The 19,186-nt window shown below is 42.4% G+C and overlaps 1 protein-coding gene across 3 annotated transcripts in view; it reads left to right on the forward strand.

Moving 5' to 3' along the window:
* Nucleotides 1-19,186, forward strand: part of Dennd5a (DENN domain containing 5A) — a 76,971-nt gene that overhangs the window by 40,543 nt on the left and 17,242 nt on the right. For all 3 annotated transcript variants that reach the window (XM_041666340.1, XM_041666342.1, XM_041666341.1), the window contains 8 exons: nt 449-636; nt 4,987-5,304; nt 6,547-6,762; nt 7,100-7,334; nt 8,777-8,927; nt 9,496-9,589; nt 14,050-14,181; nt 18,300-18,452. In XM_041666340.1, coding sequence (XP_041522274.1) covers nt 449-636; nt 4,987-5,304; nt 6,547-6,762; nt 7,100-7,334; nt 8,777-8,927; nt 9,496-9,589; nt 14,050-14,181; nt 18,300-18,452 — 1,487 coding nt within the window. The remainder of the gene's footprint in view (nt 1-448; nt 637-4,986; nt 5,305-6,546; nt 6,763-7,099; nt 7,335-8,776; nt 8,928-9,495; nt 9,590-14,049; nt 14,182-18,299; nt 18,453-19,186) is intronic.

Genomic DNA, 19,186 nt, shown 5'->3' on the forward strand with positions numbered 1-19,186 from the left:
GTTTCACAGGCTAGCTGAAAGCTCATGGCAGTCCTTTGCTTCAGCCTTAGTGCCAGCGTGAGTCCACCCTGCCTAGCTAAACTCGCAAAGTTGTATTAGTGTGCAGAAGTGTCTGAGTGGTAAATGATCTTGTTTTGCTCTTTGGAGAACAGAATATCCTGACCACTGTTCTTTTTGTTTTAGCCTTCCCCACCCCAACTTCAGAGAGTATACTTAACATATTCTGGAGTAGTAGCTAGAGAAAGATGCATTTATTGTTTCTATTATTAAATTTTATTACTAGCTGAACCTGTGTGTGTGAGGGGGTTGTTTCAACTGTGGTCTTCCAAGGTAAGAGTCACATGGCCCCTGGGTCAGATGGATTTTATTGGAAGTTTGAGCTTTCTCTATAAGAAGCAAGTGTTCATTTGACTGCTTTGCTGAGTGTGCTTCTTTTTTCCTGACCTAGATTACCAGAGACTGATGACCGTGGCGGAGACGATTACAGCTCTCATGTTTCCTTTCCAGTGGCAGCATGTCTACGTCCCCATCCTCCCAGCTTCTCTCCTGCATTTCTTAGATGCTCCTGTTCCGTACCTGATGGGCTTGCATTCCAATGGCCTCGATGACCGGTCAAAGCTGGAGCTGCCTCAGGAGGTGAGAAGAGACGTTGAATTTTAGGTCACTGGAGGGACACGAATTCTGGGGGTTAAGACAGGGAACATGAATAACTTTTCAGGAAAAAGTACAGTGAACCTTTTGTATCATATTTAGAGGTTCTTCATATCTGACATGTTCATTGTGTTTGTATATCTTATTAATTTTATTAATTGCCTTATTTAATAACATTTTTTCAAACATTGTGTTCCCAGTTTTATTGCCGTCTTTGGCTTCTTGTGTACATGGGACAAGTTCTGTTCCATTTAGGACTCTTTATCGTCATTCTCTGTTGGCTCCCAGTATGTGAGTGTGTGAAGTTCTGGGAAGCCAGCAGTTTTCTTACTGGGACTGTTTGAGGAATTGCAGTTTGTGTGAGAGACTCCAGTATTCTGTGTTCTGGCTTCTCCATCGCTAGAACAGCCTTTGCTCCTGTGTCCAGCCTCTCTCTGTGGTCTGCTTAGACAGTGGATTGAAGAATACCAAAGTGTCCTTCCTAAGCAGTCTGTGCTCTCAAAGCCTCGTTCATCCAGGCTTGCCCTCTGAAGGGCATTTATTTTTGAGGGCAGTTACCTCGTTGGGTGTTTTCAACTCCAATTTATAGCAGATAACCTATGTGGAGGTGAAGAGCTGTGGGCACTCTTGAGAAGAATAGCCCCATTACACACGATGAGGTCAGAGTGATGGTGTCCTTGATACACAGTTGTTCTTGTTTTCCCATAATGTGTGTCCATATTTTGTTTTGTTTTGTTTTTACGAAAACTAAGAAGAATTAACTCACATTTTATTACCCAGAGATAATGTAATTTAGGTTTTTAGTTGGTGTCTTTATACTATAAGACATCTTTAAACTCTGCTGTTAGAAGGAAGCATTGAGGCAGATGAGGGACATTGATGTGGGTCTGTGCGAGGTGGCATCAGGACATTGAGGTGGGGTAAGCTTGGTTTATAAAAGGGACTTTCTATAGAAGGACAGAGAGTGTTCATTTCTTAGACCCTCAAATTAGAATTCATCAGTTGCAGCCGTATCTTTGGCTTTAAAAAGTCTTTAAAAAGCCCTTTGTTCTTTTTTGCACCAACACATGATCTCAGCTGGCCTTGAGCAAATGAGAGCCCAAGCTGCTCTTGTGAGGCGTCTTTTGTTCTGGCTTCTCTTTGGGGTTTCATTGTCTGAAGCCACAGCCATGCCAGAAAAGTAAGCTTGAGAGCATTGGAGCGAAGAAGGGGCTGTTACTCTTTGCTTGTCCCCTTTTCTTTCCTCTCCTTCTGTCTTTCCCCCCCAGGATCCTGTGTGCTGAGGTCCCCTTCAGTGATGAACTCAAAGATGCACTGAGGGGCAGCTGACTGGGATTGGGCCTGGGAACTCAGGTTAGCAAAGGGCTTTGGGATGTGTTTGGGATGTAGAGGACTTGTTAGTTTACTTCCTTAGACAGTAGCTAAGTCTTCCCATGACCCCTTTAAACAAGGCAGGGGTAAGTGGAGGAGAATGGGTCGTAGAGCCTTCTGTCTGTCCTTCCTTCCTTCCTTCCTTCCTTCCTTCCTTCCTTCCCTTCCTTCCTTCCTTCTTGAGCCTTCAGTCTTTCTTTCTTTTGCCTTCAGTCAGTCTTTCTTTCTTTCTTTCTTTTCTTTTTTTTGGTTTTTTTGAGACAGGGTTTCTTTGTGGCTTTGGTGCATGTCACGGAACTCGCTCTTTGTTTTTTTTTTGTTTGTTTGTTTGTTTTTGTTTTTTGAGACAGGGTTTCTCTGTGGCTTTTTGGTTCCTGTCCTGGAACTAGCTCTTGTAGACCAGGCTGCCCTCGAATTCACAGAGATCCGCCTGCCTCTGCCTCCAGAGTGCTGGGGTTAAAGGCGTGTACCACCACCGGCCGGCTGAGTCTTCAGTGTTTCTGACAGACCTTTTGTCTTCACAAAGCTGTCACACAGGTGGCAGCCCTTTTCTCAGCTCAAGGCAGGGATGCTAGAGGTGTTGGTCATAGGTTTATGAATTGTTTCGGTTGGCAACCCCTCTGTGTGCTGAGAGGAGACAGCATAAGACTGTTTATGAGCCTAGAAATGAAATGGCCTTTTTCATTTTGTCTTCTCATCCTGAAGAGTCCAGAGCAGAGAGAAAAAGCAGCAGACTGGACATGGCCAGGGCTGGGGAAGCGGGGTTGGGAGAATAGTGCTTTATGAGGAGGATGAGGAGCAGTGGGAGCAGCCTGTCAGCTGGAGCAGGCCTGAGAGTCTAGGGTGGGGGTGAGGAGGTCCAGGGGGCTAGTGTGGAGACTTTGAAATGTGTAATGGGTGCATGTGAATGGGAACTGAAGGAGCCTGGAGGCTAGCATGAACTTTGATATGCTAGTAGCCACAGGTATGTGTCAGTGGAGAGCTATATGTCCCTTCTCTCAGAGGTAAGGGAAATGACTCCTTTTGATTGATGAGAGCCTGTTTCAAAAGTTCCTGAGGAATGTTGACTTTTATTTAACCACCAGATATCCTTCTAAAGTAGCTTGAATTGGGCCAAGACTCTCATTTCTGGATTTATATACTGCCTGAGACCTAACACAGGCAAAGCACCTATACAAATAAGTAAATAAATAAAAAAAATACTTAGGGACCCTCTCTATTTGACTCACAGCAGTGGGAGAGAAGCCACCAACCTTATTGGGTAAATCTAGTTATTTTTGTTGCCTGTGAAGATACTGCTTTCCCCCTCTTTCTTTTAAAGGAGTAAGAGGTGAAAATGCGTGCCTCTCATTCTGTCAGCTGTGTGCAAGGGCTCTTGACTAGTTAAATTGGTTTTCTTTTTATTTTCTTTTTTGATGACTTAGCCTAATAGCATTTATTTATTTTTTTTCTATTTTTAGTTTTTTAAGACAGGGTTTCTCTGTGTAGCCCTGGATGTCCTAGAATTCACTCTGTAGACCAGGCTGGCTGTAAACTCAGAGATCCGCCTGACTCTGCCCCCCCCCACCCGACATGTTTAAAGGTGTGCGTCACTACCACCCAGCTGTGTAATAGCATTTGTAATGTTAAAATCTTAAAAGGACAAGTAAAAAGTAGTCTATTTTTAGGTTATAAACAGTTATTGGCCTTTTAAGCAGGCAGGTGCCAACATTGTTATCTAGGAGAGAAACTGAGAGGTGTAGTTTAAAGTGACCCTTCTGTCTTTGAGGGTTTGAGATGGGGAAGCTTGCTTGCTTCCTTCCTTTCTTCTTTTCTCTCTCACCCTCACTCTCACTCTCTCTCTCTCAAAGATTTCTTTAATATGTATACAGTGTTCTGCCTGCATGTATGCCTGCAGGCCAGAAGAGGGCACCAGACCTCATTACAGATGGTTTTGAGCCACCATGTGGGTGCTAGGAATTGAACTCAGGACCTCTGGAAGAGCAGGCAGTGCTTCTAACCGCTGAGCCACCTCTCCAGCCTGGGTAGCTTCCTTTTTATAGATACAAGTTGATAGGGCAACTTATGAACTCAGCATAAATGATACAGGGAGTGTTCAAAAACATAGTCATAATAGATTTAAGTTTATGAGATGGCTGTGTTAGTCAGCTGATCATGTTATCCCCTGGCTGCTTCTTCCAGAACATAAAGGTTACTGAGCTAAGGATAAATTTGTAGATCACTGGGTCAGCATTTGGGCATACAGTATCAGTGCCTTGCTAAAGTCGGACCCTTCCCTTTTGCCATAAGGTAACCTATTTCAGGTAGATTAAAAAGTTAAGTGGGGGGAGTATTGAAGTGGCTCAGTCTGACAACCCGAGTTAAATCCCCAGAACCCACATGATAGAAGGAGCCTACTCCCAAATATTGTTTTCTAACTTTGCTTGTGCATACACACTCACTCACACACATGTGAATGTACTATAAAAAACTTTGACATTATAATTCTCAAAACAACTTTGTAACATGTATTTCTTTTGTATAAATGAGACACACATACCTTGCGCCCCTTAGTAATCTGTTAGAGTGAAGGCAATGAATGTTACTTGTCTTGTGAGGACAGGTTAATAAGCACATGAACAGCTCTTTTAATTAATAGTGTAAGAAAATGAGCAGGAACAAGAGCTTTTAAAGTACTAAGCTGAAGAAGAATTGTATAAGACCTCTGAGGATCAATAGGGGTGATAGTTAGTGAGCAGTGTAAGTATATCCCAGCTCTATCAAGTAGTGATTTTAGGTATGTTACTTAGTCTTAAAGTTGTAAAAAAAACCTGTGTCAGGTTTTTTTTTAATTAATTAATTTTGTGAGTATGGGTGTTTTGCCTTGCTCCATCTTCTTTGCGCCACGTCTGATGTATATCATTTAGATGTATCCATTGTCCTTTCTAAAACTTCTCTCATGCCCCTTCCTGCTTTGATTTCCAGGCTAACCTCTGCTTTGTGGATGTTGACAACCACTTCATTGAGTTGCCAGAGGACTTGCCTCAATTTCCCAACAAACTGGAGTTTGTCCAGGAGGTCTCTGAGATCCTCATGGCTTTTGGGATTCCCCCTGAAGGAAATCTCCATTGCAGCGAAAGCGCCTCAAAGCTGAAGAGGATCAGAGTCTCTGAGCTTGTGTCTGACAAGAGGAATGGAAATATTGCAGGCTCCCCTTTGCATTCCTATGAGCTCCTCAAGGAGAATGAAACTATTGCCCGGTTGCAAGCTTTGGTCAAGAGGACAGGAGTGAGTTTAGAAAAAGTAAGAAGCTGGAAATAAGTTTGTGACAGATTGGATCTTTGTTAGAGTGCTGTCCTTGGGAAGATGGATTTAAGATGAGAAGGTACCCAGGTCAGGACAGTGCATACTTGTGAGCCTTGAAGGAAATGTTCCATATGGGAAATTGAGCTAGTGCTAGCAGCTAGTCCAGCACATGTTACTTGGTTGAGCCTGGGTGGCTTCTTGTACAGCTCAGGGAGAGCCTGTTGTCATTCTCTGTGACACTCCGCAGAGTGGTCAGGAAGGGTGGTGATGGTAAGCCCCAAGTTTAGACCTTTCATACCCATTGCCTTGTGATGTCACAGCAGCCTGATAGAGATACATCTTGATGCCGAGGCTTAGAGACCTTTAGTGTTTCTGCCCTGGAGTTCAGCTGCAGCTTAGAACAGATTCTGTAATGCTGACTCCTCCAGGGATGCACTTGGCTTTCCAGTTTCTGGTTTTGATGAAATTAAGCTTTCTGTGCTTGTTTGCCTATCTTTCTACCTTTCCCATTTCCATTGCTAAACAACTTTGGTTAGTTACATATAAGTGTTAGGACAGTGTAATGATTTTGTTGGACTTCTCATTTTTTAGTAGTGAGCAATTTCTTTTCTCTATTTTATTTTGTAAAGTACAGCAGATTAAAAAAAGCTATACCAATTGATCAGAGAAATACTTAGGAAGATAAAATATATATCTCCTTTTAAAAAAAGGATGGTCTTTGAAGGGTAAGGAAAGTGACAACCCAATCCCACCACTCACCCCCTCCCCTCAAAAAGAAAGGTGCTACCAGGAGGAGATCAGAACCAGAGTTTGATCCACTGCTCTGACTTCAGCTCCCTCTCGTGCCCTTTGCCCAGGAGTGATTCTGCCCTTTCCTTCCTTGGCTGGGCTGCAAGCAGCTCACAGTGACTGCACCTCATCTTAGTGAGTTGCTGGATACCTTTAGACTGGGCTCTGTCTTTTCTCCACAGAATCTCCTCCCCTCCCCTCCCTATCTTTACTCTCTACCTGCTTGCTAGGCAAGATTCTACCACTAAGGTAAATCTCTAACTTCTAGATTCCTTCCTTTTATATATCTTCTCATTTTTCTTTCTTTTGTTCAAACCTTTTCACCATTTGCTGCTGAGTCCAAAATGAAAACAATCAGATGAGTTGCATTTCTTTGGCATGAAAGTATAATCATTCATATTTTCATATTTCATATTTTCATCCTCTCTCGTTTTCTCTCTCTCTTTCTAGCTGGAAGTTCGTGAAGACCCCAGTAGCAATAAAGATTTCAAAGTTCAGTGTGATGAAGAAGAACTCAGGATTTACCAGCTAAACATTCAGATCCGGGAAGTTTTTGCTAATCGCTTTACTCAGATGTTTGCTGATTATGAAGTGTTTGTCATCCAGCCTAGCCAGGATAAGGAGTCTTGGTTCACCAACAGGGAGCAGATGCAGAACTTTGATAAAGTGAGTGAGACCCTGGGGGCTGCGATTCAGAGCTGATTACAGCAGGAAGAAGAGAAGTCAAGTGGAGAAGCAGGCATGCAGATCACTACAGTAATTTACTTCTAGACAGCACCCTCCTTTGTTTCTGTTCTGCTTTGCAGTGCTGGGAAGGACTCTTTCTCTAGGCAAAGGTTTTTATGAGAGTTAACAAAGGGGAGAAGGGTTGTAGTTGTAGTTTTCATAAAGACCTAGGAGGCTTCATAGAATTGTCCCACTTCAGCCCTTGGGTGTATTACTGTTTTTGGTCAAGACTGTCATGTTCTTGTCCCTGCTGATTGCTTCCTTTTGGTTGCACTAGGCATCCTTCCTGTCAGATCAGCCTGAGCCCTACCTGCCCTTCCTCTCAAGATTCCTTGAGACCCAGATGTTTGCATCTTTTATTGACAACAAGATCATGTGTCATGATGATGATGATAAAGATCCCGTTCTCCGGGTTTTTGACTCGAGGGTTGACAAGATCAGACTCTTGAATGTTCGGACACCTACTCTCCGGACATCCATGTACCAGAAGTGTACCACTGTGGATGAAGCAGGTGAGACCTCTTTCCTCTAGGGCTCCTAAACGAGTCTGCTGCTTTCTCTGTTTTTGCCTTTGAGTATGTTAGCACATGACCTGTGATGTTCTTCCTTATCATTTTATTTTATTTTTGTTCTTTTGAGACAAGACTTCTGTAGTCCTGGCTGTCCTAGAATTCACTATATAGACAAAGCTGGCCTCAACTCACAGAGCTCCGCCTGTCTCTGCCTCTCAGCACAGAGACTAACGGTGAGGTGTGCACCACCACTCTTTGCTTTCTTCCTTTTGTTTTGTTTTCTTTTGGCCTGGAAATCCTTTTTGTTTGTTTGTTTGTTTGTTTTTGGGACTGAGCCTTGACTGGCCTAGAACTGCTCTGTAAACCTGGCTGGCCTTGAATTCCTAGAGATCCATCTGCCTCTCAAAATCATTTTTGTTTCTGGGGTTTTTGTTGTTGTTTTGAGATGGTTTCTCTGAGTACCTTGGACTGCTCTGGAACTCACTCAGTTGACCAGGACGGCCTTGAACTTAGAGGTCTTCCTGCCTCTGCCTCCCTGTTGGGATTAAAGGCCTGTGCCACCACAGCTCGGCTTCAAAATCATTTTTAAAGTCAGGATTCCTGTCCAGTGGTGGCACATGACTTTAATTTCAGCATTCAAGAGGCAGAGGCTGGGGGATCTCTGTGAATTCGAGGTCAGCCTGGTCTACAGAGTGAGTTCCAGGTCAGCCAGAGATACACAGAGAAACCCTGTCTCAACAAACCAAAAGCCAAAAACAAAAGCAAAACAAAAAACCAAATCAGGATGCCCAGTCCTTTTCATCTTGTATTATACTTGAAAATGGCCGTATTCAAACAGCCAAAGGCTGTGAAAGCTTTGCTCATTTGAGGCTCTGCTTGTCTGCTAGTCAGTTCTCAGCCCATCTGTAGTCCGGGTGCTGCATCTGCAGTGTTCTGAGTCACTCTTGTCTGATATGTAGTCTCACAAGTCTATTAGAATACAGTGTTTGAGCTGTGGGATGAAGAGCTAACTACCCCTCATTTTTAAGGTTTTTTTCAGACAAAGAGATGTCATAGTGTCACTTGAGGCAGTTTGCAGAGCCTAGAGATCCCTACAAATGTTCTAGAACAAACTCTTTGCCACTGTCCATATTGCCAGCCTTTGGGACTGAACCAGACTCTAAGGTTCCCCTCTGTGTGTCCCAACAGAAAATTCTCAGGGCAGTTAGCTGAGGCATTAGTAAGAATCACCCCATTTATTTCTAAATTTTAGGGACTCCTGTCCCTCATTGCCTGATGGCAAGTGTTTTGAAATCATATTTTATGTCTGTTTTCCTGCTTGTATATATTTCAGGAAAGAAGGTAAAAATCAATTTTTTTCACTCTTATCTTGGCTAGAATTGAAGAGTAGTTACTTTTAAAAAAAAGTTTGACTTAATATTTTTTTTTTTAATCTCATTCAGAAAAAGCAATTGAACTACGTCTGGCAAAAATAGACCACACTGCGGTTCACCCACATCTTCTTGATATGAAAATTGGACAAGGAAAATATGAGCCTGGCTTTTTCCCTAAGTTACAGTCTGATGTCCTTTACACTGGGCCAGCCAGCAACAAGTGAGTAAACCCTAGAGATGCTCCAACCTCACTACCAAGTGGAGTAAACGGTGGCATCCAGAGTCTAAGCTAGAGTGGTTACTCGGACAAGACCCAAACTATGCAGGCGCCAAGAGTGTCTGTCAGTGTTTGTCTCCACTGTACAAATTTAAGATAACTGTATTCCCAGGACTCGGAGGCAGCCAGGCTGCAAGTGGGTTAAAACAGCCTCATACCTGAACCCCATATAAATTGGAGATAAAGTGGCTGGATGGTTCTTTACTTTTGGAGATGAGTATCTATAGCCCAGACAGCTTTGTATCTGCATGTGAAGTTTGGTAGATATTTCAAGACAAATTCTCTCTTAGTCTTTGGAGCACGCTCCCTCTTTGTAGCTGCTCGTCCCTAAGGACTTCATATTGCCTTCACCAACTGCTCAGACATTCTCTTTCTCTTTTGTCAGTATCTTTACTTTTTAGTGGCTCTTTTTTTTTTCTGTTTTGAGACAGAGTCTCTCACTGTGTAGACTAGGTTGGCTTAGAACTCATAGCGTAGTAGATATTCTTAATGGCCTCTTTGATATTGTCAGGTGGACAAAAAGGAACGCCCCTGCCCAGTGGAGGCGGAAAGACCGGCAAAAGCAGCACACAGAACACCTGCGCTTGGACAATGACCAGAGAGAGGTATGACTCCTTGTGAATGGCAAGGACTCCTCCTGCTCTCACGCCCCACTCGCCTTTTGTGTGCTCTAACAGCAGTGGCCTTTCTCCACAGAGAAGAGCTTAAGTGTGGACCTTGTATGTTCTCTCTGCTAACTCCCTGCTGAGTGTAATACAAACCTCAGAAGATGGCAGGCTGAAACTTCAGAGAAATACCTTTAAAATGAGGACTTCTTGTATGTTAGGAAATGAGCTAATTTTATTAAAATATAATGGAGGAAAGTGAACTGGGGTGAGTTCTGTGACTCTGAATCTGAAGGTGGAGGACTTTTCCCTGTGTCTTAGTTCTCTTGCTGACTTGACACAGTCCAGAATGGGGGGGGGGGGAGTCAGTGTCTAGATTAGGTTGGCCTGTAAGCATGTCTGTGGGGGATTATCTTGATTATCTTAATTGATGTGGGAAGATCCTTTTGCTGTGGGTGACACCATTCCCTGGGTAGGGGATCCTGAATCGTGTAAGAGTAGAGAGAGCAAACCTAGGACCAGCCTGCATGCATCCTTGCTCTCTGCTGATTGTGGATATGATGAGATCAGCTCCCTCAGGTCCTGCTGCTGGGACCGTATGTATGATAAACTGTGATGTACATCTGTGAGCCCGAATCAACACTTTGTACCTAAGTTGCTCTTGTCAGGATATTTTATTGCAGCAATAGAGAAGAATGGAGATTGTGGACCTGTCTTTATTTTTGCACCTTATGTGGATAAGGAGATGTAATGGCATTTCAATTGTATTTTAATAATTAAAGACTACCTGAAGATCTGAGAGTAAAACAGTCACACTGGTCAGCCTTACAGACCAGGTAATGGTAACACACACCTGTAGTCCCAGTAGCCACAATGACATGCACCTCTAATTCCAGTAGCCACACTAGCTGCCGTAGAAACCGGGCAGTGCTTGCCTTTAATCCCCACACTAGAGAGGATTATAAAACAGGAGGAAACAGCTCTCAACACACAGTCTCATTCTGAGATTCCTGGAGGCAGGATTGCCACTTTCAGACTAAGGTTGAGTAAGAGCCAGTGGCTGGTTGCTTTGCTTTTCAGATCTTTAGGTTGAACCCCAGTTTCTCTCTCTGAGCTTTTATTAATCAGGCTTCAAGGAGAGGGAGGGATAGTGTCTTACTTAGTTATTATTCTGCTTTGAAGAGATGTCACGACTAAGGCAGCTCTTATGAAAGAAAGCTTTTAATTGTGGACTTGTGTACAGTTTCAGAAGGTTGATCCATCGTGGTGAGGGCTGTGGTGGTAGGTAGGCAGGTATGGTGCTGGAGCAATAGCTGAGAGTTTACATCCTGATCTTCAGAGAAAGAAAAGGGGGGTGGGGAGAGAGCCCAGATTGGGCTTTTGAAACCTCAAGCCCACCACCAGTCACATTCTTCCTCCAATAGGGCCCTACTGCCTAACCCATGGTTCTTAAGCTGTGGGTCGTGCCCTCTTTGGGTTAGGGTTGTACATTAGATATCTTGCATATCAGATATTTACATTATGATTCCTAACAGCAAAATTACAATTATGAAGTAGCAACAAAAATAATCCTATGGTTGGGGGTCACTACAACATGAGCTATATTAAAGGGCCACAGCATTAGGAAGGTTGAGAAACCCTGTCCTGACACCTCTCAAACAGTTCCACTGATTAGGAACCAAGCATTCAAACATAGGAGCCTATGGGGTCATCTTCATTCAAACCATCACAGTGGTATTGCAGATTATTGGATTTATTTCCTGAATCCTCTCTGCTGCAAGCTGAGTTACTGCTTCTTAGCATAGTCTCTAGTTTTAAACTAGCTGAAGACCGTGCTTTAGATTAGTTGCGAAGCCTTTCAGGAACTTAAAAGACATTGTGATTTTTCATCTTAAACCAGTAAAATTCAGTCAGGAAGACTATTTTCATGTGTGTCTAGCACCTCAGTAAGTTGGAAAATAGCTTGTTTTCTTGACTTTTCTTTAAACTTTCTTTTTTATTTATTCTTTGTGTCTTTTACATCATACATCTCCGTTCCATTAATTTTCCTGTCCCTTCATAGCTGCCCTCTGCCTTTGCAGTCTTTACCCCAAAATAAAATAAACTAAAATTTAAGAGAAGGGGAAAAAAAAAGAAAAACCAGTCTTATCATGGAAGCTATAGTATGACATAGTGAGTCATGCATTAAACTCTTTTATCCATACATTTTTATTTTTTTTTTTAAACTTATTTTTACTCTTTGCAAGTGTTCATTGCAGAGTCATTGGTCTGGTTCGAGGCCTCTGGTTTCTGCTACACTATCAATGGTGGGCCCTCTCTGAGACTCTTTTTGGATATTCTGTTCTTGCCCTGTTTGTGGAGATTTTGGAGCCTGCAGCTTTGGGTCTGTAGGACTGGTCCTTTCACATGCTCCTTCAGATCACAGATGAATGGATTTTGGGGTGGGCCAACTTGTAACACACTGGTTCTGAGCCTGAGTAGTTAGTTACAGGGTTTGTCAGCCCTCCAGGGTGAGCTCTCCTGCATTGCCCTGGCTAGTTCACTCCTTGCAGTGATGAGCAAGGGGCAGCACTAGTTCCCCTGCTTCCATGTCTCCAGGGTCGGTTCTTCCACATCTACACCTTCAGGACCAGCTCTACTAGGCATGGCATAGGGGCCGCTTTTCCGAGTGCTGCAGCTGATGAGGGGAGGGACAGCTCTCCTGCTCTTATGACCTCAGTGGCAGCTCTCCCACCTGCCTCAGCCATTGATGAACTGGGGGGAGGAAAATCTCTCCCTACCCATGCTGCCACCTGACAGATGAGTAATAGGGACAGCTCTCCCATGCTCACAACTTCTGGGCTGGCTCATCCACACCTCCATCAACAGGACTGGCTCTATTGTGCTGCCCAGACAAGGTGTGGGCCTGCTCTCCTGGTGAGGAGCAGGGACAGCTCTCCCACTTGCCTCAGATGTTGGTGGCTGTGCTGCTGTGTGACAGATGAGTAATGGGCACGACTCTCCCATGCTCAAAGCTCTGGGGCTGACTCACTCTTGGCTGTTTTTTAAAGAAGTAAATGAAAACTTGAAAGGATAATTGTATCTCAGTGCTAAGAACACTTGTCTTATAGGGGTAGGCCACTAGAGTTTCACCCCAGCACCACAAAACAATTTTTTTAAAAAATTTAAGGTATAGTTATGAAATTTTTACTGCTGGTCTATAAATTATGCTTAGACTTTTGTGCTGTTGGGATAGGTTAATTGATACTGATGTTGTAAATCTCTCACCCCATCTTCTGCCACACTTCAGTTCTGTTTTTAGCTGCGTTTGTTGTTCTGTTGGTCAGAATCACTGACTGGGGTGAGCATCTGACATACTAAGATGACAAGGAGGCGGCTGTTTCCTCAGAGTAAGTGTATTAGGGAGTTGAGACAGGTACACATGCAAATCAAGTAGAAAAATCTTTTGAAGGAGCCATGCGAAGGGCAGATCCTCTCACAATCACTGGTGAGAGAATGTGAAGATCATTTTTAGTGGGATAATCAACAAACAACTATTTGGAGGAGGAGCCAGTGTCTGTTGAGGCCTTAGGGCTCAATAGTTTTGTTACAGAGAAAGAACAACACTTCCAAGTAGAGGACAGGATCTAAAGCTGTGTGTTATATAAAGCAGGCTGTGGAAGACCTTTGGAGGAGAGAAACAGAGAGAGAGGGGGATAGATAGCCAGTTAGGAGGCAGATAGAAGTTGGCAGTAGGGGTAGATTAATGGGTCAGAACATAAAATGGACAGGGTTGTGGTACTAGGGATAATATGGAGGGGGGGCAATATTAGGATAAAATGCTGGTCATAAACCTGAGATGTCAAGAATGCCCATATAGTATATGAAATTGATGTGGACTCTGTATTAAACAGCATACAAAGAAAGAGCAACATGCTGTAGAAGAGTAGAAAGTATGGTTGTTTCCTTAGTTGCTGATTTAGCAAGATTAAGACAAATAAATCCTTTTTATATGGTGAGAGTAGTTCAGTTCCTTTCATCATGGTGGATGAAATGATTATCACAGTCACATTGCGGTTTGATTGGATTTGTTCAGTGAGCTGTGTATGCAGTAGCAGGCATGTCCAACCTGTGGACTCTGACTACATGCTCCCTGGGATGTAGCCTAACATAAAACATTGTGGGATCAGTTTGTTTACTTATTGTGATCTGTAACTCCACTGCAGGATTCTTAGGTACAAACTTTGTTGAGGACAATATCATGTCATAATGTCAAAAAGTTGAATATGCCTGCTAGTATGTATGCGTGCACTGTACACAAGAACACTTGTATAAGTCCCTCTTGTGACTTTAAATCAAAGGTAATTTATTATACCTGGTCAGCAAAACCAGAAATTGTATTATTTTGGTTTTTCCCTTTAGTGCAAGAATGGTTTCTGTACATGGACATAAAAGGTCTTTGCTTTTTCTGTTTGATGTAGAAGTACATCCAGGAAGCCAGGAATATGGGCAGCACCATCCGTCAGCCCAAACTGTCCAACCTCTCTCCGTCAGTCATTGCCCAGACCAACTGGAAGTTTGTAGAAGGCCTGCTGAAGGAGTGCCGCAACAAGGTGAGCTGTGGACACCTGAGTGCTACTGCTCCCTTGGCAGCAAAACGGAGATCATTGCTTGGCTCCAAGCACTCCTTTTTTAGTTAAAATGTGTGTGTGTGTGTTTTGAGAGAGGGTTTCTCTGTGTATCCCTGAAACTCTCTCTGTAGTCCAGGCTGGCCTCAAACTCACAGAAAACTGCCTGCCTCTGCCTCTTGAGTGTTAGGATTAAAGGTGTGTACCACTACCGCCCAACTAAAGTCAGGACAGCTTTGTAAGTCACTTCTCTCCTTCCCTCTTCATGTGGTTTCTGATGCTCGAACTCCTATGGTCAAGTTTGCTTGGCAAGCCATCTGACTGGCTCCACTCCTTATATACTAACCTTAAAACCTTGTGGCCTTATTAATTATTACAGATTGCTTTGCATATGTGGAAATGTTTTTGTGTCTCTATTGTGATCTGATAGCAATCACTTTTCATGTCTCAAAATAGTTTGTGGGATTCTTATTCCATGTTAACTCAACATTTGTTGTTATTCAGTTTAAGCTTAGTGGTTTGGATGTTTTTCTCAATACCAAAAGAAAGATTAATTTTTAATATTTAAGTTATAAATGTAATATAGTTGGGGGAAGATGCTTGTTCATTCCCAGCCACTTAGACCCGAAGTAATCACTCAGAAACTTTATTTTTTGCAATACTGTTTGGCCAGTAGCTTAAGTATATTGCTAGCTAGCTCTTACATCCTAAACTAACCCATCTCCATTAATCTGTGCATCACCATGAGGTCGTGACCTACTGGCAAAGTTTCAGTGGGCTCCAGCGGCTGCATGGCTTCTTTGACTACTCCGCCTACTCTCTCTATATATCTCTTTTCAGCCTGGCTTTACTCTGTTAAACCATTGGCCGAAAGCAGCTTCTTTATTAACCAATGGCAATAAAATATATTTACAGCATACATCATGCCCCACATCACCTCCCTTTTTCTGTCTAAATAAAAAGGAAGGTTTTAACTTTAACATAGCAAGATTACATATAACAAAACAGGTATCAAGCAAGAATTATAGTTAGAATATTTATATCTACTTTTTTATCATAACTAAGGAAAGCTATATCTACTCTTCAACTCCATGAAAGACTCCAGAAAGATACAGTATTACCTAAGTAAACAGGAAGTGCATTATAAGCACCTTCTAAAACTCTAAAATTGACAGAGACATATTACTGCCTGAATAGTCAACCAAAGTTCTTCTGTACCATTGGGGCATCCATCTTCAGCCTACAGGCCCAGGTATCTGGCAAACTTTTCCATGAAGCAGGAAATTTTGAAGACAATTCCACCTCTATTGGCAGTTTGTCAGTCACTTTCTTCAGGATGTCTGTCAGACTCTTTCATGAAGCAGGAACCCCAAAGGACTGTCTCACCTTCTTTAGGCAGCGTCAGCAGTCGTTGTTTTGGGGGTCCTGCAAGTCTAGTCAGACAGTTCAGGCAAGAGCAGTTTCTTGCCCAAATGGCTAACAAACTCTATGAGGAGCCTCTTCAATACCCATCATCCTCTTGAAGTAGATTGATGCTGCCAGGAGCAGATGTGTCTCATTGTCATGAAAAGTCCTAAGTTCTTTTTTTTTTTTTTCTGTTTGTTTGTTTTTTGCTTTTGGAGACAGGGTTTCTCTGTAGCTTTGGGGCCTGTCCTGGCACTAGCTCTTGTAGACCAGGCTGGCCTTGAACTCACAGAGATCTGCCTGCCTCTGCCTCCTGAGTGCTGGGATTAAGGGCATGTGCCACTACCGCCCAGCTTCCTAAGTTCTTAAAACATTTTAAATGCCATATTTTGTAGTCTTTGAAAGATTTGAAGGTTATCTAACTGAAATATATCTCTTTATATCTAGAAAACCTAACTAACATGACTACAAGCTTGACTATTATAGATGACTAATTATTAACCTATATTTCTTAATTTTACATTTTTAAATGAGTAGTACAAACACAATACCTTAATTAAGAGCAGAAGTATACATATAACAAAATTATATTGATACAATGTAATTTCTTTCTCTTTTTTTGTATTTAAAAAAATTTTAAGATAGGGTTTTTCTGTGTATCCCTAACTGTCCTGGAACTCACTCTGTAGATCAGGATGGCCTCAAACTCAGAGATTTGCTGTATCTGCCTCCTGAATGCTAGAATTAAAGGCATGTGCCACCACTGCCTTGTCTATAAATGTAATTTATAATAAAAAGTCCTTTTTTTATAGTATCATAATTTTTAGGACAACTCAGATGTTTATTCTCTGCTGCATCCTGATAGTTATTAGTGAAATTAGAAGAAATTCTTACTTTAAGAAAGTTGGGCTGGAGAGATAGCTCAGTGGTTTTTAAATCCACTGAACAAGCGTAATCATTACCCAGATTTTTGGACCAAATTAAGCAAGCTTTATTTTTTCTGTCACACAGGGCTATCATCTCCCTAAAGCAGGGTTCAAGAAAATAGCATTGAACATAGGAGAAGGTGGTGTTTATATTAGCCCCCAAACTGCAGGACTATGGGGTTTTCAAGGGTTTTAGTTACATAGGAATTTGGCAGAACATTTCAAAAATTATTTGGTAGAACATCATATCAGGGTGGAGATTAGGGCATAGGGTGGGGAATATGTCAAATTTCAGAAAATGGGTCAAAATATGGTCTACTCCAAATTTCATAGAAAACAAGAATGAACTTATTTTGACCTTGTAACAAGATTTCTTTTAATCTTAAGATGGAGTCAGGCTGGTTCATCAGGTGAAGACACAGACTGTCAAGCCATCTGATTTCACACATGTACCGTGGCACTTATGCATGCGCTGTCTCTCTCTCTCTCCTCTCTTACACACACACACACACACACACACCACTAAAAACTTAAAAACATAAAAACAAACAAACCTAGATTAAGCAGGGCATGGTGGTGTGCAACCTTTATTTTAGTCTTAGCATCTTAGCCCTGAAGAGGTAGAGGCAGACAGATCTCTTGAGTTTGAGGCCAGTCTAGTTTACATAGATCCGGTTTCAAAAACAAATACAAAAAGCTGGCTTATCAGAACTGATATTTTAAATTCAAACTTTTTAATTTCAAGACTTTATTTATTTATTTATTTTAGGTTTATTGTATTTTTGTACGAATGCTTTGCCTGCATTTATCTGTACCACATGCACACATGGTGCCTAAAGAAGTGGTGAGCCTCCTTGTGGGTGCTAGGAATTGAACCTGGGTCCTTTGCAAGAACCAGTACTCTTCAACACTAAGCCAGCTCTTTAGCCCAGGATTTTATTTTTTTAGTTATGTATGTGTTTCTCCGTAATTGTGTGTGCTTGAATGCAGCTTCCCTCAGATGCCAGAATCGGGTATCAGTTCCCCTGCAGCTTGAGCTACAGGCTGTTGTGATCTGTCCAGTGTAGGTTCTGGGACTGAGCCCGAACCCATGCCTTAGCCCTCTTACAGGAGCAGTATAGGCTCTTAACCCTAAGCTATTTTTTTCCAGCCCCTAAGTTAAAAAAAATTGTTTTAAACTGACAGTTGGTTCTGAGTTACTTGTGATTCTCCCATGTTTCCTTTCCTGCCCTCGAGAACATTGTTGATACAGTTCTTGAAAGGGTTCATGTTTCTCAATCATCTTTGACATTGATGATGTTGTTACATATTTACAATAAGCATTTACAGAGTTTGACCTGAAATTATACTTAATAACTTCTTGTTTCCTTGAGGGTTATTTCAGATTTATTTCTAGGTTATACGTGTGCTTGAAGGTTTGTTCAGCACATTTATTCAAGCAGTGAGAATGGGAGAATATCAGATGTAAGCATGAATAAAGGATTTTATTCAACTCTTTTCATCTCATAAAGGCAAAGGCTTGACTCCAGAGTGATGAACTCCCTTGCTAGGGTTACATGCTGGTAGCTGTGTTTTTTTTACCTCCTCTTTCCTAGACTTTGAAAGCTTGCACTCCCCATACCTGACCTATATGTCAGTAAGTACACTGTCCCTGGGGCTTCTTCATCTTGTCCTTCCCAGCCCAGCACATGTGCCTTGCAGGCTGCCACAGCCCTCTGCAACCGTGTGTGGTTCTACTCGCTGTAGGGCTCTATCCTGCTTTTCCATTCTTAGACCAAGAGGATGCTGGTGGAGAAGATGGGCCGAGAGGCTGTGGAGCTGGGGCACGGAGAGGTGAACATCACTGGCGTGGAAGAGAACACCTTGATTGCTAGCCTCTGTGACCTTCTGGAAAGGATCTGGAGCCATGGGCTGCAAGTGAAACAGGTAATGGTCTAACTTCTGGTTTCACTTACTAGTCTCCCCTTCCCAGTGCTTCTCGAGCTTATTAACACACTGTAGCCCTTTAGTACACCTTATGTGGTGACCCTCTGCCATAAATTTTTTTTGCTACTTCATTACTGTGATTTTGCTACTTTTATGAGTCATAAGATAAATATCTGATATGCAGAATCTCTATTTGACCCCTGTGGAAAGGTCGTTTGATTCCCCCCCCTCAAGGGGTCTCGACCCACAGGTTGAGAACTGTTGCCCCTTACTATCTGTCTAGCTTGGCTGGCTTTAAAGGTGGAACAAAGTGCTTCCAGAATGAGCCATGAGACAGCTAAACAAATGTGAATTCAGCTTTTTTCCTTAAGAATAAACTTTATACTTCTGTGTTTTTTAAAACTTTAAAAATGTTGTCTTTCTTGGGATTAAGCTGCAGGTCAGCTTGGTGGATTCTTTAGCTGTTGGCTGTGTCTGAGGTAGAGTGGTTGAGCCTGAGCTCAGGAAGCACCAGGCTCGCACTGGTTTTAGAGCCCTAGTAGAAATGAGGCTCTCACTGAAGGGTAAACATCTCCCTGAGGAGGAGCTGAGTAGGTTGTTTTTATTTTTATTATTTTTATTTTTTTATTTTTTTATTTTTTTGGTTTTTTTCGAGACAGGGTTTCTCTGTGGCTTTGGAGCCTGTCCTGGAACTAGCTCTGTAGACCAGGCTGGTCTCGAACTCACAGAGATCC

Source organism: Microtus oregoni, unplaced genomic scaffold (assembly GCF_018167655.1).
Source record: "Microtus oregoni isolate MIOR12 unplaced genomic scaffold, Mior012 000016F_ref0000370, whole genome shotgun sequence".
In the NCBI taxonomy this organism is placed as follows: Eukaryota; Metazoa; Chordata; class Mammalia; order Rodentia; family Cricetidae; genus Microtus; species Microtus oregoni.